At 42.5% G+C, this 21,623-nt stretch overlaps 1 protein-coding gene across 1 annotated transcript in view; it reads right to left on the minus strand.

Annotated features, from left to right (window-relative positions):
• The window catches only part of LOC139221098 (guanine nucleotide exchange factor VAV3), an 81,838-nt gene extending 60,856 nt beyond the window's left edge, over nucleotides 1-20,982 (minus strand). Inside the window, exons 1-2 of the mRNA XM_070853011.1 lie at nucleotides 20,748-20,982; nucleotides 7,921-8,037 (exon numbers count right to left, since the gene is read on the minus strand). Coding sequence (XP_070709112.1) covers nucleotides 7,921-8,037; nucleotides 20,748-20,954 — 324 coding nt within the window. The 5' untranslated portion in view covers nucleotides 20,955-20,982. The remainder of the gene's footprint in view (nucleotides 1-7,920; nucleotides 8,038-20,747) is intronic.
• Between the last annotated feature and the right edge of the window lie 641 nt (nucleotides 20,983-21,623).

The following is a 21,623-nucleotide window of genomic DNA, read 5'->3' on the forward strand; positions in this document are numbered from 1 at the left end:
TAATACTGACTATGGGGGCCAGCTCATCGAAATGTTTGGTAGCATGAGTGCTTTTTTTTTAACCTGAATGCAACAGCGAAAACATTCATGTGAACAAGACGGTCTGAAATCATTTCCATTCAAACAACAGAGGCAAAAGATGTTTTCGTTAAAGAGAAAGCAAAAAAATAACTGGGGGCTGTGTCTTTTTGCGGCCCACAAGAGACCAGTGGCAAGTCTTTCTCTGCATAAGCAAAGTGGTCGCCTCACGTCGGTAGCCAGGATGAAGCTCAGTACTGTAGTTGTCGGGTGCAAATGACAGACAAAGAGAAAGTTAAACTGTTAAGCTCATAAATTTAACATTTTACGCTTATCACATGGAAAGCTCTGAATAGAGACTCCAGGACTCAGTGCTGTGAAGCGGCTTATCCTGTCAGTCTGTGAAGCTAAAGTGTAGAGTGACTTACACGTTTGCCATTGTAAGCGGACAACTAAGCAGTTGTTATAAATAAATGATTTGCCACTTTTAGTAATAGGCTACTAAGAATAGCACTGACATAATATTCTATTAAACAACAGCAAAATTGGTATGCTTATAAAAAAAGGAACCATGACAGGACCACAACAGCATCTGCATCATCTTATCTGACTACACTCACCGTACAGAGCAGTAAACAAGCAGACCACCAGGGTTAGAGGGTGTAAGCAACTGTAGAAATGGCATAAAACCTTAAGCTCTATTGTTGCTGGATGGATCACCTTTGCTAAACTATAGTGCTGTAGCAAAGTCAGACATTCTTACAAAAAATGATCTATGGGGGACATTGTAAAATACAGTGTAGAGGCCAGTCAAAGCAAAACAGATGTCTTCAAAATAACATATTTTGTCTGCATATGTCACGATGTTGGAGAGAAATTAGCTGTTAGATTCATAACCAAATCCACATGCTCCCCATGACAAGGATGCTGTACTGCCTTAGTACGAGTGTATATTTATGTGTGTACACGGAGCAGAGAGGCCTTTGGTTTCCAGATGAAATATCCCTACAACTGTGTCAACCAAGGTGATGATTGCCACAGCTAAGACATCCACTGTGCTCACACAGGGATCAAACAGATGTCCGCAATCATCAAAGAAGCTCCTCTCTGACACCCTGAAACAATCTAAGAGACAATCCATCTCTGCAGCTGGCAAGCAGGGAGGCACGGAGCTCGCACGCCGAGCACTCTTCAGAGAGCAAAGGGTTGACTGTGTGTGTTTTTGCACATGTGTGCGTGCATTCACGCTCGAGCAAAGCCAGTTGAGATGAAAAGTGTGATTCCAAAGGAAACTGCTGTCATACAGTCAGTCCATGAATTATCCACAGAGCTTTCTGCACAGCAGCTTTAGAGCTGTCCCATCAAAGTGTTTTGGAGAAAAATCGAATTCCAAATGAATTGTAAGTGAAAGAAAGCCAAGCATGGCAGCTTTTTCGCACACAGCATGAACACTGGAACTCGAGCTAAAGGTACGGTGTGATCTTAGAGAAGGCATCTCTACTGTAAACAGACAAAGGAGACTTCCCTACTGTGCCAATATAGTTCTTGTTCAATCAGAGTATTAAGTACAAAGGTCTGACTCCTCAGTACCTTTTAACCTCAATTTCCTCTCATAGTCCAAAAATGGCATTGCATTGCAGATTCAGAGGTGTGAATGTGAGAGTCTCCCTCAGTCAAGATTCACATGTTTGCAGATGACACCTCTGCATTACAAATCAGTAACAAATACTTCAGCTACCAGAAATAATCCAGACTGTGAACTTTAGTTGTGCATTTAGCCAGCATGCTCAATACAACAGGAACACAGCCATTATTAATGGCAAAGTCAAGTCTAAATGTCTGCCAGAGAAAGGTCTGTTGCACAGCTGTCTGCCAATAAAATCAACTAATTGTCTTTGCATCTGTTCAGCCAAGCAAACAAACCTGCCGTGTACAGCTGCAAAGGCAGTGACCAATGTGGGCTTCTGAAGGCCACACTTGTGAGCCCAAAACACAACAAACGCACATAATTTGAGTGTTTTCTGTGTATTTGTGAGCACTTTCTCATGTTCTCTGTACTATAAGGCAGACTAATTAGTGTGTTCTAGGAGGGTTCACAGCTCCTTAAGGCTGATGGTTTAATTGCAGGTTTAACTGACTGACACCTACGAAGCTGTAAAGTAAAACCTCCTACACACTAGAAAGAGTTCTCTGGTATTCCCCTTGACGATAGCACTGGTCTGGGAGGAAACTCCATAATATTTTGAGGAGGAAGACACTGACAGACCAATATGTGATTTTTGAATAAAGGACAAAAATCAACCCAATATACTGATCATCAGTCTAGACGAATGGCGGTTATCACAGCCTGCCTTCAAAGCAGTTGTGGCCCACTGTTACTGCAGCTTAGCCATGCAGTATAAAGATCCACCCTGAGTATCCATTAGCACAAAGCAGACATTTGATATCTGACCACACAGATCTGCTGCAGAGAGCACAGCTGAAGGGCAAAGGAAAGAGACAGAGAGGGAGATGATGAGGGGGAAGGCTGGTCGGGAGATGCATCAGGCTTTAGTGGGTTTCCACAGTTAAATTTATCATAGTCAACTGAGGAGGAAGACACTAATCAATAAACCCTCTCTGTCTGTCTCTCTCTTCCTTTCCATCTTTGCTTTCCCCATCCCCCACTCTGTCATTTTCCACCCACACCAAAAAAAAAATCCTAATCAGCATCTTCATCCGGCTAAAAATGCTGGAGCGCCAGTGGTAGAACACGTTAATAGAGTAGAGCGTTGCCAATGTCATTGTGTGCAGAGGTCCATTACCTCAGAAGAAGCAGAAGAGTAAGGCTTTCAAACATGTCTTGCTCATCAGTGTACCATGATGAGCTCCCAATGGTTCAAAATTGTGTTGTCAGCACTCCCCTCATTTACATGGCTGATAGTGCTGATATTTGTAGAAGTCTATTTTTTTCAACAAGGCACTAAAGGGACCTCTTCCAATCAAAAGTTGGATTTGACTTACAGAGCACCGCACACATGGACTGAGTGTACAGGTCGGGTTTACTGTAACAAACCTACTTCAAAACGTGTGTAGACTCAAGTAGTGGGAGGAACATTTAAACCTCAGATTAGTGAAACTGCCACACAGTATCTACAGTAAACGTGGGTTTGGCTTCTCTGACGATGGATGAATAGAATGCAGCTGCAAAAACAAGAGCACGCAGCATCAATCTCTTTTTTGCCAGATTTACATTTTCTACAGCTAAAAAACATGCAGGTGTGGAATCTCCTGGCCCATTCAAAGGAAGTTGTGGTGCAGCAAAATTTGCATAGTCTACAGAATGGAACGTGGCAGATGATCTGAGGTTACTCTACCACGTAGGAATCAGCCCGCATTGAGCCCACAGTGTTCATCAATCAGCCTGATGTGCTTTGTGTCTCTACAGCATGTCTTTGAGATTTTAAGTAGGGTCTTTTATCACAGCTTTTGTGTAAAATTCAGCATTTAATGTTACATTTAAAACTTGAATATGGAAAGAAAAATGCAATTCCACAAAATGATAGGGAATTCTTTAAATGAGTAATTTGTTGGGATTCACTCTTATTTGCTATCTTGGCGCAGATGAAAATATCATTACTATAGGCTATGTGTTGCCAGTAGTCAGTTAGCTTAGCATAACATAAAGACAGGAAGCAGATGGTTAAAATGCCTCTCTCTCCTCCTCATTCTGCGTCACTGGGCAATGCTTCCTTACCTTTCCAAAGTCCAAAGGAAGGGACGTTTGTTTCAAAAGTCAAAGGAAGGAACTTTGAGAAGAAATGTTCTGAAAACAATAATGCGTATGGACATAGGACAAATATTTATCATCTTTTTATGTGTTTGTGCAAAATGTATGTATGTGTTTGTAAGTCATTGCGCATTCATTCCAATGTCAATTTACAAGTTTAAATTTAACTTCCACAAGACACAAGTTGACTACTATATCCGTCAATAGTCATGAGACTATTCTCTCCATAGCTCTGTGGTCAGTAAGGACATCTTCCAAACAGCTGACTGAATGACAAGCAGTGCAGTGAGGATGATGCTAACACTGGTGTTGGTTTCAACATTTCCCTAAATTGAAGCAAGCTGCATTATTTAACAGGTCAGACCATAACACTAATATTTTCCTGGGCAGCTGTCCATCGTGTGACTGTGAATGTGGAAAGCTCCTGTCAGCGATTTGATTCTATTTTTGACAATAAAATAGAAGTGAGACAATTAGTCAGTCAAGCTCAGGAATGATGAGGGCAGCATGTACTCTCAATCATGTCACAACCAAGGATGAAAACATGAAGTTTTAACATAAGAGAGTCCTTTGATTATATTTGTTCTATTCACTTTGTATAGACACTGTGTTGGGTACAGTGAAAGCACTAATACATACGATAAAAACCACAGTTTTATATGTCAATCAAACAGCCACCAAATGTCTCTACAGATAAAAATTAGACTTGAAACAGCGAGAGGATACTGAAGTTCTCAAAATCTTTTCTCAGTTCTTCAACTCTCTCTGCCAGGTGTGTATCAGTGTGAGTATGTGTCCCGCGAAGTTCCTCTTCTCCCTACAGACAACCCTCCATGAGTCTACAAGACAGATGTGCAAACCAGATGTCCCTGCACTGAGCGGAAAGGGCTTCAATCCGACCTGCTGTATTTCTCGCTTTTCCTTGTTTGAACAGTTTGAACCACCAACAAGTCAAAAGCTGCTTGTCAGATTTGTCACATGTTATCACACAAGTTCTCATGTCTCCTTTTGAGTCAGGTCATGTTTTCTAAGACCTGAACCTCATCAGGGACTCTTCCTTTACTGCTAGATCCCCTTCCAGCTTTTAAGGCAGAGGAGTCTAGAAGAATTTTTCAGGCTGTATGGTACAGTCTGTCTCATGTGAGTTCAGTTCAGAACAGCCGGCAGGAGAGTACCTGAAGATTACACAGCACAACTGTTGAGGGCCAGAAAGAGAGAGGTCCTCACACAGACTATATCATGTCTACCACACAAACTTTAAAATAAACAAGGACGCTCCATGTTTTATTCAGTAGCAGTCCCGCAGCTATTTTTAAGACAAAAAAAAAAAAAAAGCTGGTAGTGCACATGAGTGGCAGCTTCGTCCATTCCCTCCTCTCCTCACTCCATTAGCTCCTGCAGAACCAGCCATCCGAGGATTACGGAGCCGACTTGCTGTCTAACTTCAGAGATGTTAAATTCACTCTGGGCAATGTGGGAACCACTCAGGAGAGTCATCAAAATGCTGTGCTTGAGCAAACTGAAATCACTAAGGGGAATGAGGATGAATCAGACACCAGAAAAACTGAAAAGGAGTTTGTGCTGTTAGTTGTGAAATTTAGGGTCAAGCTTTGATAAGAGCTATCAGAGAGAAAATCCGTTTGTGACTCAGTTCTTGAGCTCAAAGCAGTTTTTGGGTGTAATATTCTCAAAACATCTTGTGAACATTTTAAATATTAAATTAATAGTTCAACATTTGAGAAAGAAACTTTGCTTTCCTGCTGAGGGTTAGATGAGAAGATCGATACCAATCTCATGTCTGTGCGCTAAGTAGGAAGATACAGCCGGCTAGCTTAGCTTAGCATACCAGAAACAGCTAGCCTGGTTCTGAGACAAAATCTGCCTACCAGCGACTTTAAAGCTAGCTAATGACCACGTTTTATTTTGTTTGTAAAATCTGCACAAAAACGGTGCAGCCGATACATAGTTTCACAGCAAGCTCCCACATGAATTGTTTTAACGCTTTGCTAAGCTAACCGGCTAGTAGCGGTAGCTTCATATTCAGAATATAGACATGAGAGGTATCAATCTTCTCATCTAACGCTCAACAACGCAGTGATGAGACATGTTTCCCAAAAGGTTGAACCATTGAATCATTGGATGTGATAATGCAACCCCTTTCTGCCCAATCCAATCTGTTGTTGTTAATTCATTGGACTAATTGAATGATTGTGAAACTCCTCAGACTGTTTTTATATCCAGACTTCTTCTGTAGCAGCTTCAGTCTACAAAGCCCCTGTTTTCAAAGTGTGTCTTGTAAGTGCACACAGGGGCTGAAGCATGAATAAGAATGCAAAATCACATGGATGAGCAATTCTACAAAGCCCCAAACTGTGATTTTTTTTTCATTTATTTATTTATCTTTTTATGAGTAAGGATAAAGATTTATATTTGCATACCCTAATTCACTGAGCCACTGCTGGTTCTCCTGCAGCTTTTCTGTAAAAATATTTCCCTATGAGGGTGAAGACAGAAACTTGCCAGTAGTCTAAATGTGTTTTAATTATAGATGACTTAATGAATAGATTAGCTTAATTCAACTCAGCATGGCAAAAACAAACGTCACGGCATAAAAAGATGCTGTTGACCATATGGAAATCCTCACTCATTCTCCTTCTCCGCTCTTACAGACATTTATTCTTAAAATCTGTAGTGTATTGTACTGTAGGTGGCTTTTTTTCATGCAGTTCATCTGAGAGACAGTAGTAACAGTAACATTGTTTAGTAAGTCAAAGCCTTCATTAAATCAATACCTTTTGGTAAATACCATGAGAACCCAAACACAAAAATGATCCACTGGGAATACAGAGATGATCTAGCTAATTACGTTCTAATCAAAGAACACACACGAGTTGAAAAGTTCAGTCAAATGAGCAGATGGTAAATGCTGTGGCAATTTCACAGGCCTACATTTCACAAGCTGTTAGCTTTCGTAAACTTTTCTCTGGTAGAGTGTTGCTCCTTTCTGAGTGTGCGTTTGCATGAAAAGGGAAGTTGATTAGAGGCGTTTCTTTTTCTCACCGTCTAGTGATGGTTAGTTGTTGATTACATGCTGTGGTATGTTCTCTCGCAATAGCCACATAAATGATGCTAATAAAAGGACGACTAAATATAAAGCAATATATGAGTACTGGATCTTTTTATAGGGTTACTTCGGATGTGACACTATCAGTTTGCTTTATTATGGAGTTGATTAGCGTCTGATGCGTGTAGGAGGGTTTCATTTTCTTTAATCTGCAGTGATTATTATATTTATAATTGTTGGTGTCACAGGAGCATTTTAATCTTCCCATGATCCTCTAAATGCCACTTCATCGCAGAGTTTCATCATGATCATATGGAGGATGATGACAACTAGTCAATCAGTATGTTCTGCTGACACACATCCGCACACATTCGTCTCATAAACGCCTGACACTGCGCCCCAGCAGCACCCTCTCTCCGCTCAAGGCTGAGCCTTCTAATTAAACCTCCAGGGGACATCAAGAGGCCGACAGCAGGGCCATCAGAGAGCCGCAGACAGTTACACAGCACCACAAGAAGGGAATGAGAGTATCAAAGTAATGAACCCGAGGCCAGACTTTTAACCCCTCGTAAAGCCTTCACGCTGGGGCATTTTCACTCTAATGAGGGGAAGTGATTAAACTGCTGGGTCATGTTGCTGACTTCAGCTTTAGCTTAGAGTTTAAGAGCTCGAAGAAAGCTGCAATGTGGCCTAACACTGTGTTTATTAGCACAGTAAGACCATCTACTAATGATACTGTAGACATAACCCAGAAGCCACTGGAATTGCTGTTACAATGCCGTGAGCTGAACGAACACTACCCAAAATGTGACTATACCAAAGGCTTATACCATTTGCAAAAGACCTTCATTATTATTTGAAGTCAGAAAGGAGCTCCTTCACTTATAAATAATTTTGACGAAGTTCCATGAATTCCACACAAAGACGAGAGTGGGCGTAAAAGCACATTTGACTAATTCGGCTCAGTGTTAGAGGGGAACTGGTAAACACAGTGAGGGTGGATGCAGGCTGTTGCTCCGGAGAGCCGAGCCGCCTCCTCATTCTGTGTCACTGGGCAGCGCTGCCTTACCTTTCCAAAGTCCCTGACGTCAAAAAGGTCAAAGGCCTCGAACAGCTCGCTTTTCTTCATGCCGAATATGTCGCTGCATGCTGCCAGGAAAGTCCTGATATTCTTCAGGCACAGGAACTGTGTTGGGAAGACAGAAAGGGGTCCATCAGTGAGGGAGTCGCCAAGAAATGTACAGACATGTATGACATGCAGAAAGGATGTGTTTCTATCTTTCATTTTCGTTCTGTTGCGTATGTATGTTTTACTGTCGCTGGATTGGATCAGATGCTGCTTCTCTTTTCTGCCTGCTAGCTTTCACTTCAGCTATCTAATCTGGGCGTGCAGCTGAGGAGCTGCCAGACACACTGGAGCAACACAGCTCTAAAAGATAGATGAATCAGTGTTTATAGGCACCATGAGAGCATCTTGCTTCATTAACATGATGTATGTCCCGCTGAAATGGGACAGTAGAGTGGTGCATGATTAGAGATAATTCTACAGTGCAGGAAGAGAAAGGCGGAGATTTAATTTACTCCTGTAGGTACATTATGATGGAATCACCAAGATATTGTAAACAGAAAATATAAAAACTCCTTTTCTAAGATCAGATCTCTCCTAACATTTACAGTTTTCAGTGCAGCACTAATGTAATTTACTCCCGCTGTGTTCTTTATGTTATTTATTTTCCGATTAATACTAAAGAAAATTATAACACTCCAGTTCAGACCAAAAAGCAACTACTGCAATATTCTTTCATTATTTTTATTTTCACTAACTAAATGATATTGTGCTGCACTTTCAATCAATGAGTCAGTGCGTGCTGTCTCGTTCTGTTAATCAAGTTTCTGTAGGCTTGTATTGTGGCCATGTTATCACTGCACATTCCTGCTGCCCACATATTGCCATTGTCATAGTGAACATGTTAGCTTGTTGACATTAGCATTAAGCTCAAAGCATCGCTGTGTACACCCTCACAGAGGTGCTACCATCGCTGCAAATCACCTCAAATATATCTGAGGCATTTCGCCACTGCAGTTTCCTCTTAATTATATGCAACCTATACACAGATGTGTGAAGTTTCTTTATTCCAAACAAACTAGAAACAGACCATATATATTGGCAATTAGTATATAGAGAGTATATCGAGAGACCACAGCTGCCAAATTAGAGGTGCATATGTAAAAGCTTTCATCATACATAAAGAGAATCCTGTTGTGTGTTGGGCTCAACGGTGTCTAAATTCATCCTGATGTTCAGTATGGGTCATGGAATCATTCCCACAGAGGTTAACAGGGTTGTTACCAACAATAAAGAAACAATGCAAGTACTCTAAGGCAAAGCAAAGCAAGTGGAAACGGAAACTCAGCTTGAGTGCATACACTCTGAGCTTAATTACAGCTGAGGGTTCACCTTGACCCACAAAAACTGAATCAAACAGTCGATAAGTTCCTCTAATAAACAAGGTCATTTATTGAGGATGCAAGTGTTTTCAGCCTCATCTGCAGCCTAAATCTTTCGCTAACGATGCAAATGGGGCTGCATCCAGAAACCATTTATCCAGATTATGCAGCAGTTTGCACTGAGTGCTGACCAATGAAACAGAGGAAACTGGGGAGAAAAGCAAGCCTCAAGTACTTCAAGTGTTCAAATATTCAAGTATTGCGTGAGGTTTTCTGCAGTGGTTAAATCTCTTTTTTGAAGGGTGCAGAGTCGTAAGCAGTGAGCGAAAGATGTCACCATACTGGAGTTAGTCAACGTGCGGTATCTGTGACTCACACCCATTAGCCTTCCTGCAGTTGATACAGGATGGAAGAAAAAGGATGAGGATGCTGGTGAAAGAGATGTTTCATGTGCCACATCCAAGTCCACCGCTGTGCCGGGATCAGGCTTAACAGGTGACCTCATCTGTAAATGCATTTTATTCATGAATTCATTCATGTTACACTGGAAACTCTTTGAACTGTTTTTATTTTTCTTAGTTCTCGTTTTTTGCCCCCGCATGCAAATGTTTGCAGTCGCTCAGATCATTACACATGGGTCACGTGGCTTCGTGCAAGTGATGCTTGCATGACGGAACTGGTGCGGAGTCACATCAGCGTCAATATTGACATGCGGCGTACAAAGACAACAGCACATCCCAGCCAACACAAAGACGCACGGCGCTAGACCAACTGTGTGGTTGTGGCTTTTGCATTTGAGCAGCGAGGCGTTATGGCTGCACCAGTACAAGGCACCCGCATCTAAAATGAACAGAGACAGTGGAGCAAATATCTCAAACGATGCAAGAAGAAGGACGGCTAGACAGGGATAACTCTAAAGAATTATGGGTAATACCTCTATAGTCTGTTGTTTTTTGTCATTTCATCCACTTTCTTCAATTTAAAATGACATTTATATAGTTTCTGCATCAATAGCACTTTTCGCGAGAGTTAACTTTCCATAAAACAATGCCATAATCATCATCATCATCGCCATCACTGTGATCGTCTCCTTCTTCTTTTTCCTCTTGGGTAACAGGTTTACAGGAAATGAATTTCATTAACCTGTTCCTTTTTCGTTAAAGAGAGCACAACCCACTGCCGAGCTGTTAATATGTGCAGGACGTAATCACATTTCGAGAAACTAATTCAGTCAGTGTCATCTTGAGAAACAAAGTGCTCGGCAGAAGAGGCAAAGCAGCCGGACCTATTCTGTTATTCATTACACACCTTAACCCTTGTGATATCAGATTTGTCTATGCAGCAAATGTCCATGCATCAAATATGAAATGCCTCTCCACTTCAATTCAATTAGGCTTTACAGATGGCTTCACGGGAGAGAGAAAAGCCCCCAGCCAGTCAGCTCCAGATAAGAGGCAGCGTAAAGCAGCGAGCGAGCAGTGAGTGAATAATATTGAATGTTTACACTTGTACACATCACTTTCTTTTATCAGACAAGCACATCTTGTCTGCCTGGAGTCTCTGGAGAGTCCCAAAGGACCTCAGTATATTATCTGAGGGAAGCACATTCACAGAGCGCATATGAAAGACAGAGCCTCTGCTGCACTGAGCTCAAGACAGTGGAGGGGGAATTGTATTAACAAGAGTGGAGCAACATGAGGCAACCAGTAACTGTTCCGCTGGCAGCTTCTCTTCTGCATTAGTGACTCTCTGGGCCTCAGGAAGTGAATGGCCTGCATGCATGTGTCATGTACATATACAAGTATAAGCCCATTCCATGATAGTAAACTAAAATCTACGTGTTCTTGTCATTTCATTCACATGCATGGGTTGTATATAAGAATGCATTATGAATTTTGCTCATCATATTTTAGCTTTCAAAAGATTACTTTGTGAAAGTATCATTTGCGAAAGAAAGTTAATCACTTTCAACTATTGTTATTCACTTCCTTGACAAGAGTTAGACGAGAAAATCGATACCACTCTCGTGTCTGTACAGCAGCTGGTTAGCTTAGCTTAGCTTAGTTTAGCTCAAGGACTGGGAACTGAGGGACTCTCTCTAAAAGTAAAAGAATCCATCGGCCACCTTCAAGCTCACTAATTAACACTTATATCCTGTTTTTTTAATCCGTAAAAAAACTGAAGAGAAACTGTACCAAATCCAAGGCAAATATAGCCAACAATGTTAGTGTACCACTACCTATTTCTGCATTTCAAAGAAACATGCAAATACCTTCTCTGTGTAGAGTAAGGAATTAAAGCCAGATTATGCTCCAAACACACGTTTGCTCAGTTTGGATGAAAATGCATAGTTTATACAAGACCAGTGTACGGAGGGCTTAAAATCCCTCCATCTCTAAGACCAACCATCTGGAATATAAGGAGAAAAAATATTCCTGTAAGACAAGTCATCTCGCTGCTGTGCTTTTGATATGAGCCGGTCCGTGCTCTGTATCCACAATAAGTATCCAGTTTCTGCTTATGTATTCCTTGGTACAAGTCAAAGCTCCATAGCAACAAGCTGGAGCCTTTTATGGCCCCTGTGCGTATTGTGGAGCTTAATGAAATCCCGCTCTTGTTCTCTCATAGACCTACGCAATGAAAGACAGCCAGAGTTTGGTCGTCTTGCTGCTTAAACCTTGTTGAGCATCAATTAATGCCAATCAAAGGAATGAGTCTGTTGCAGAGGCTGTGCAAAGAATCAAATCTGGTAGTTATGAGCGCTCTCTGTCTGACCCATATCTACGTTTACTGCCTGAAGTGTGGGACAGTAAAGAGGAACATTATTGAGAGGAAACCATGCTTTAGCAATGTAAAGGGAAAAAAATGCTAATAAGACGCATGTCCGTCAGTTTCAAACACCTGCCGGATTACGTCGTTGAGTTACTGTGTCCGGAGTGATGACATAATGTGCACAGGCCCGATCTGTGAAGCTCTTTTGTCAAGACTCTCTAAGCCATAACCAGCGGGTGACATATTACAATCCAAGCGATCAGGTCACATCCATGTCATGTTGGAGCATTTGTCAGCTGTGTAACCAGGAAATGGGAAGTGGAACGTAGGCGAATGTCTGCTGGCGCTGATGAAACCGCTGCTCTCTCCCTGAGGTCTGAGGTTAGGGGTCATGGCAGTAGACAGCGCAGCCAGACACCCATCAGCTTACTTATCTTAAAGGAATACTGTCAACATAATGCAGTGGTTAGCAGCTTTCCTTCCACTGATGTGGTAACTTATTTGCAGTCTGGTTCAAGGTGTGCTTAACTGTGAAATGAGCTGCATGTTTGGTTGGAATGCAAACCCACAGACTCTTGGTTTACAACGGCATGTGAGTGAAAAACACTGGAAAAAGCGACTGGAAAAACCATCTGCATGCTCTGTCGGTCGCTTTCGTGACTCCGAATAGCCCCAGCTAGTTGATGACAGCTCTTTATCACCTCTTAAACCATTAGACGTTTCCTGTTTGGGACTATTCTGTTTTTTCAGGACTTTGACTCACTGGTCACCTCCCTCTTTAGGTGAGGAGAGGATGAGAGTTATCTGTCTTTCCATGAGACGGCTCTATTTGCTGCTCCTGCAAATCTCTCCATTCAGTGTTAAGTAATAGAGAAGCATTGAGCTGAAATGACAAAGAATCTGACAGCTTCTTGCTAATGGAAAACTAAATGTTAAAGCTGCTCTAATAAAAATGTTTATTTATAATAACAGTGGATCACATGACTGTAATGTTAAAAGTCAAAGGCTTCAGAGGTTTTACATTTCCAGGACAAAATGGAATTAGAAAAATTATGTTATGTTACCTTTGGATAGAGCTATGCTAGCTGTTTCCCTCTGTTTCCATTTTTTATGCTAAGCTAAGCTAATAAACTGCTGGCTCACATTTAATAGACAGATTTGAGAATGATATTGTTCCTCTGATCTAACTCTGAGCCAGAAGGGAAAAGGATGACCATATTTCCCAGAATGTCCGAACCATTCCTTTAAACTCAAGTCAACAGACTGAGGCTGTGACTACGTAGATGCTCCAAGCTACAGAGCTCCATCCTCTTACTAAAGTCAGTACCATCAACAAATTCAAATCAATCTTCTCCACAAGTTTGCCCAAGCTCAGTTTAAAAGAACCACATGGCTGTGTACCCAGTGAAACACAATAGAACAGCAATGGGTAACCCACGAAACCTCTTCCTCATCTTTGCAATAACAAAACTGCATCACGGGCAGCCTGGTTACTGCTTGGTCTCAGCACGTTTCACCTCCTCTTCGTCACCTCCTGCTCCTCTTCATCACTGATACTGTATGGAAATATATCAAAACACAGAGCTGGGTGTCGATCAGTTCACTTCTTTATGCCCTCAAAGTCACCTGACGACATTAACATAAATAAAGGTTAATAGCAGCTTGATCAGCTCTGGTGTCATTTTAAACCAGCAGTCACAGGAAGGAGTGAAGATGACAGAAAACTGGTCTCCTGACATTTCTGCGACACAGCGCCCAGCCATGAATGGCTTGGAAAAGCTTTGATTTCCCCGTCCATAAGAACATAAAGGCAAAGGTCCCAACGCCGCTCAGTTTCTTTCATGTTGTGACAATAAGGCAATAAGGGAAAACCTGACTCCCTTCCAACCCCCACCCCTCCACCTCTGAACCTCCCCCACAACACCAATAAGTGTCTCAGAAGCCATTTTCCATTAAATCCTGGTTTTAACCCCAATGACCCCCCGCATATACACAAAGCTCACCCCATCCCCCGCCAGATATGGGAATTGAATTAGTGCTACTGTGTGAGATATGAACCCTCGTGGCTACAGAAACCCTGGTCAAGTAGTTTTAGCTCAATTGTGTGTGATGGGACTAAAAGAAGGATGATTAAGAGTAAGGGTCGGGGAATTTAGAGGGCTGAATGCTAACTAAACTGTGCAACACACTAAATAAAATGTACACACTGAATGCACGAACACTGGAGCGTGAATGGTGAGCAGACAGCATCTCTCCTCCTCCTCCTCCTCCTCCTCCTCCTCCTCCTCCTCCTCGTCCTCCTCCTCTCCCTGGTTTTCTACCTCTTGGAAGATTGTGTTAAAAACGTGTGAATAATGCTCTGCTGTGCTGTTTGACAGAGGCTGGTCATCTGCTGTCTGACCTGTGTGTGTGCGTGTGTGTATGTGTGTGTGTGTGTGTGTGTGCACCAGGGCCCACTGGTGTTGGATTTTAACCAATATGGATTTGTGAAGGTTAAGCTGCTAAAAGTCAAATGTTTGAGCTAATAAGGTGCAAGTTTGTCCATTTTCTTGACAAAAACTATTTCACGTTTCCACAGATTTGTATTCCTGGCAAATTAGAGCATCCAAGGAATAAAATTGTATATGGTGTATTGGTAATACCAATATACAGACTCTTACACGGCTCTTTTCTTTATCCATAGTCCATGGAGTGACTACTATTTCTGCTCTGTTGTACTCTCTCCCTCTCTGTCTCCATTACACAAATAAGGACATTCCCATTTCCACCAGACAACAGTCATCTATCACGGCGCTCAGTGCAGGACCCCTCATGCATACCTGTCCCTGCTGAAAAAGAGATGGGCTCAACAATCTGCGGCAGCCGTTATCCATATCCATACTGCTTCCACATGTTTGCACATACGCAAAATGCACATATTCAATGCACACAAAGGGCATACACAGGTGTACTCTCCACATCGCTTGGCTCCAGGTTTCCACTTCGGTGAACCTGCCAGTAAAAGGTTGCAGACACACTGCTGCTGGCAGTGACCGCGGCCGCAGCTCGCTATCATCTGAATCTATATCTACGATTCCTGACTGCTCACTGTCATCCAGATAGCATCTTGACATTTCCACCAAGCTACTAAAAAGGGCAAAACTGCAATTATCGTTTGTTAATGTTACAATCTAAATGTTCATAGTTATACTGTATGCTGAGGGGTCTCCTCTGATGAGAGTAAGCCCCCACCTACACTTAAAATGTCATGTATGATGATGATGATGATGATTGTTTGCCAGTAAAGACAACAGACAGTATTGACTTTCTCAAGAGCTTTCAGAGCACTTACCAGTGATTAACTGAGCCATCCACACCAGAATTGAATAACATTATAAACATTGATTTAAAGGTACATTCTCCACCACTGAATATCTCCTAATAAAATCAGTATACATTATCTATACTTTAATGCGCACTAGAGCAAAGCCTTCACTGGTTGGCTACGGCGCAGCCTTGTTACCTTGGTGACGGAATAAAAGGTCAGTTCGCTCATTTCGCTCACAAGTGAGGTCCAACAGAATCGTTTCTCTGCAAACGTCTGCATCAACGCCACTGTACATAAAGTAACGCATGTCATCGCAATGACACGGCAGAACAAACCAGTTCGAGCGCGTTACGATGCACTGGAATCGTAAATGGGAGGCTGCGGTGCCTTGTTCCGACGCGGCATGCATGGCTGCAGTAATGTGCTGTTTACACACTGACAGGTGTAATCCTTTCTTCAAAATGAATCAAAGAGGGCAGCCAAGCCACACTAACTCAGGGGAAGTGATCGTGGGATTCGCAAGCTGTGTCTCATACTGCATGCTAATAACCTGCAGTATGTTTGTGCATATTGGCAGGTAAATATAGTGAGTACACAGTATAAAAGTAAGGAAGACATCATAGGACATCATACCCAAGAGTGTGGATATGGATTAGAGAGGAGGAGAGTCTATGTGTGTGGTGAGAGTCACATACACGTAGAGATCCATTAACGTCTTTTAACACTTCACCACATCACTTAAAGTGGTTACACCTCACTTATCTTTGACCTAGTCTCATTTACTACCAAGTATCTAAAATTTCAGTAACCATGACAATCCCACAATGGGCTTTACTCCTCGGTAATTACACTTAAATACCTCATCTGAACCAACTCTCCTCCTATAAAATGTGCAAAAATTGTTAAATTGTCCTAAAAGTAGCATGTTAACATGTAACTCCAGAGTCCGGAGGGGGGGGGCGGTCTTATTCCACATGAGCCAAAGGAAAATGAAGACGTTCTCTCTGTCTCACACTATCTCTCTCCAACTTTTGTCTTTGTCTTTGCGAGTGAGGGTGAAGCCTTTGAAGCCTGCTGTAGGGAGTGCTCACTCTTGCTTGACATCACAGCATTTTGGTCTCAGCTTGATAAAATATACATATGTACCATGTAAAATGTATAATGGTATTCTCTAAGTGTGTGTACAAATGTCATACACCTGCCAGGGTCCCAAGGAGTCAAATTCAGGTCAGTTTGCCAACTGAAAGACACCTGCTGCATAAATGTGGCAGTCATCTTTTCACACGGATACAGTTTGTCGTATATGTGCCTTACAACAGGCTCTGGCTTAATTAAGCACTGGTGTATCAGCAGTGGTTCTCTGTGTGTACATACACTCTGAGCTATGCCTGCTGGCTTGCTACATGCAGTCTAATGTTACTGTATTCTGCATTATATTCAAATAAACAGATAATTAATTCATAAATGTATTAATTAAGCCTTCATGGCACCTCAGTGTCGGGTTGTCTTCTCGTTTTTCTCTGTATTGATGTACTTTGTTGCTTTGTGAAAGACTTTCTGAGCTCATTAAAGAAAGACCTGACTTTTCATACTGTCTCTCTCTCAGTTTCACTTTACAAAACTGAAGAACAGGCGTCAAAGTCTTTGAAGGCGGCTCTATTAAGACCAATGTGGGGTATTTTAGCTGTTTGAGGAGAGAAGCGGCTTTTCTCCTCATTGTGTCTGACATCTCAGTGCTTTGGTGTGAGCTCGATCGGGGGCATGTTTAGTTTCACTTCCTTCCTCTATTCCATTTCCTGATTTCCTGTGCACGTTGAGCCTCGCGGCTGGTCTGTGTGAGAGGCTTTCGGCTGCTGGCGGGTTCGCAACAATTTTGCTCACCCTGAATCCGCAGCTTATAATCCTGTGTCATGGAAAACACGGCAACAGTAGGCTTAACAAGTCAGGGGTGTCAGGGCACATTTCAAGATTTAAATTTCAATCAGATGATATAATTATACACATTTGAACCCGGGCATGACCTTGGTTTTAGGTGTTTGAGCAGTTGTTTGTGTGTTTGAACTGAATCTATCAATGGCTGTCTCATAAAACCCCATACACGGAGCGTCCTTGTGTCCTTGCTACCAACTCATACGAGCACTGTTTGGAATATATTTGCAGTCTTCTCAGTAAAAACTAAGATTCAGCAGAACGCCCGTCCAAATGTTTCAAGAAACAGAAGGATGGAAAGACTGCATGCTGCATGTTTGACCACATGGTTGGTACGTTGCGCCATGACAAGCAATCCAAAGTTCCTCTTGCTGATTTTCACAGAGAGACAAAAAATAACTACTGATTATGTGGTGTTATATGGTAGAAAAGCAAAATGCCGCCATTACTGTGGTTGTGCTGTGTCTAGACTATGTAATTGGTTCATTGCAGCCCTTTAAAACAATGATCAAAGAGGGTGACCATTTGGCTTTACGCTGACCTTAAGCCCCGTCACTTTGAGCTCATCATTTAAAACAGTTATGGCACACACACACAACCTGTGCATCGTTCTTCATTTTCCATCATAAGAGGGGCTACAGCGCACATCAACTAATTTCATCAGTAAATAGACTGATCCAAACCACGCTTAGTTAGTTTGCTGGATCTTTCTTGCCCTAATATGAGCCCATTTCTGAATAAAACTGACTCGCTACATGGCCTATAAAAATCTCTGAAGCACAATTAATGTAGCAGCCCGTCCTGATGCCAACATCACACATGTGAACTCTCCAGAGCTTCTGGTGCATTGTGCTTTAATTACACGGCTACTGTAACTCCAGCGCAGCGGGCGAGCCCTTCAGGGCCCTTTATCTCCTCGGAGATGCGTCTATGGAGGCCAGACAGGCTCTTTGTAGTCCTGTCCCACCACTGCCTTTGTCTTTCCATCTCATGGGTCCCATGGGTGAGGCCACAGTTGCGTCCCATGTGTTATTACCAGCCAATGATAAAGTAGCTGCCACGGCCCTCATGAATTATGCAGGGGGGAAAGGGAAGCAACTCCGCCCTCAGTTATGCAAATTAAACTTTGGGGAGACAGAGGGAGGAAAGTTGCTGAGGGTTGGGGGGCATGGGGGAGTGTTGACGCCCATTTTTTAGTTGAACGGTTACATGCTCGTAGAGGGAGTTGGTATCCGGCATCACGCCGTGTGAATGTGTGTGAAAGGGGATGCCATGAATCATGAGCTACTGATACACGAATGAAGTAGTACAGCTCCAGATAAAAGTATTTAATATTCATAGTAATCATTCACTATTAATCACAACAGTAAGTGAATAGGCAGGTCATGGGAGTTAAAGCTGCGCCTGATGGGGACAGGAAGTGATGCACAATAGGCAAACTACATTAGGCGTATTACATGAGCAGTTACCATGATTGATCAGGGAACGAGAGGAGTACCTCAAGCTTCAGCAAGAAAAATAATTCACATTAGACACACAATTTATGTAGCAGGTGACTTCTGGGAAATGCAGTCTAAGAACACTGTAGTAACGATGGAACGACCGTGAGCGTGAGCATGCACGTGCTCACACCTACTACTAATGTTTATTTACCAAATGCAGCTTCATCACTGCCTCAGTGTGAGTAAGCCAGCAAGTCATGCATAAAACAAACTCAGCCTATAAATAACCCAGTCTGGGCCAGGCCAGTCTGGGCCAGGCTAGGCCAGGCCAGGGCAGGGCAGACCGGGCCAGGCACGGAGCATAAGAATGGTTCCAAACCTTCTTCACATGGCAGCTCCATTATATGTCATTATGTCATGACTGACAGCAAACACTGACTTATCAGAGATTGTTTTGGTGCTTCTAACAGTAAATGGACCAATCAGCTTCTCCTCTTACAGCCCAAATCTAGTTTCCTCTGAAATCTCCGAGTAAACAGATCCTTAGACGGTTGATTCTCACTGCCAATGATGTCATTAAAATCCTATATGTTTTTTTTCATATTGGCCACCTGACCTGAAGTAGAACAGTGGATACCCAATTAGATTGTGAAAGAACAGTAACTGCATATCATATTGACTGTCCCATTGTGACTTTGAGTTCGAAGGGCTTATTTTCCAGGAAACAAGCCTAATCTGATAGTACTGATATTCAAACCTTGATCGCCATCATCAACCTTGATGCATCAGATGAAAGCATAGCGGCATCTATTACAGAGTGACATACTGTAGTCTGCGTGGGTGTCAGTGTTACTGGTACAGTCTAATTTTGACAGCAGGTCTGCGGCCTCGGTAGGTGAGTGTCTACCTCACTGTGTGTTGTCACTGAGCCAGACATCCAGATTCAGTAAGGCGAATATTAATCTGGCCGTGGCTCCGGCTGTCCTGTTATTGAAGCAGATGGTATCTGACAAACAGGAGCCACATGGCCACAGCTCTCTGTCTCTCTATCAAAAATTAAAAAGCAAAAAAACAAACCAAAATCAGGAGATTTTCTTCCCTTGATTGCCTTCGTTCCTTCATATTACCAGACAAGTCACACAAACAGCTTATTTACTTATATCCTCAATAAAAAGGTATTGTAATAAAATACTTGGTTATTTCTACATGTTGTTAATCCTGTGTGATAAATCCACTTCTCTGATCAGGATGGACCATAACAAAGCCTCATCACCACTTAAGCAAGCTTTGTCTCCTGTGTACCTACATCACCTATAGAGGGCACATTGAAGAGTTCTGTGTACATAACGGTTCAGTGTTGGCCAACATTGACTCCAAGTCACTGTAAGTAACTTCCACAGCAGAGTTGAGTACAAGAGTCAAAGAAAGTCGGGGTGTTTGTCATTTTCGCTCACTGTATGACTTCTATGCCACCAAGTTTGGTCCCAATCGATGGACACCAAACTCCGGCTAATTCTTTGGCAATTGAGCGTTTCCTCATTCACTGTCAAAAATACTCACGTCACAAAGCAGCAATGAAAAGCTGCAGACAGTGACAAAGATCATGTTTTTTCTTCGGCATGTATTTCACACACAAGCACGGACTTAAAGGAATAAAATTCCAACTAATATAATTTGCTGAGTTCTTATTTGTAACGTTCTCCCGCTACCAAAACATACTGTGGGGGCGGTGGCTAGCGGTTTAACCAAGATTTTAAAAAGTTACAATTTGCTTAAAACCAATGGTCAATTTGTGGATTTTCTCATGCCGAATTTCATATGAAGCTATTTCCGTTCAGAATAAGCCAGAGTCATGTATTGATAGGTATTCTGTTTTTGTCGTGAAGCACGGAAACTGTAAATTAGCATAATTCTTACGAAGTCTGGTTGTACCCTGTCACCAACGACTTGTAGTTTGGCGAGCGAGCGGGGAAAGTGGTGCCTACTGCCGTGTCTTACCTGTGACATTTGCGGTCGGAGGTTGATTTCCTTTAGGTTGATGGTCTGGGATCGCAGGTTGTTGAGCAGATGGCACAGGAGGACTCCATCCCGGAGGGTTTGGGCCAAGTCAAATACCTGTGCAGACTCCCATGTAACCCGGTGGTTCGCTGGAAGCACCTTGCAGTTAATTAACCACAGCGCGCATTGCCTCCAATACTCCATCATTATTCTGACTTCGGCCGGGCGAGCTTTGAGAAAAATGTGTTGTTATATGAGCAAGTGAAAGTGCTGACGGCTCGGCGGTCTTAAATCGTGTCCATGTTCTATCCGCCAACTGTAAAAGCCGATGAAAACGGAACTGTAGCGGAGGGCTGGTGGGGATGCAGGGGGCTGCTCCACGGATGACAGTCCGGCGTACTGAGCTGAGGCTGTGGATGGAGCGCACCCTGCACTGCACTCCTCTCTCTCTCTCTCTCTCTCTCTCTCCATCTCTCACAACTGTCTCTCTTCCCTCCCCCTCACCCAGATCTTCACCTCTTCCGCTTGCCACCCATAGGCTCGTTGTGCGCTACATGAAATTACAGCAAAGAAAGAAAGAAAGAAAGAAAGAAAGAAAAAAAAAAAGCACTCATTAGTGCAAACCAACCCAGACTGCAGTGAAAAAAACATACGTGTATTAAATCATTTTTACAGCCAATATCATCATGCATCACGCCAAAGTTCTCTATCCCAGCTGCACAGGCAGTATAATATATTAATTAATTAATGATTAAACCACAGAAGTTCATCTCTCTGAGACACAGACCCACTTTATTCATCAAAGCGCCACTGTTATATTTTGGGTTTTTTTAAAAATATGATGATAGTTATTTTGGCTGTGGTCATAGTGCATGA

Source organism: Pempheris klunzingeri, chromosome 21 (genome assembly GCF_042242105.1).
Source record: "Pempheris klunzingeri isolate RE-2024b chromosome 21, fPemKlu1.hap1, whole genome shotgun sequence".
NCBI classification, from domain to species: Eukaryota; Metazoa; Chordata; class Actinopteri; order Acropomatiformes; family Pempheridae; genus Pempheris; species Pempheris klunzingeri.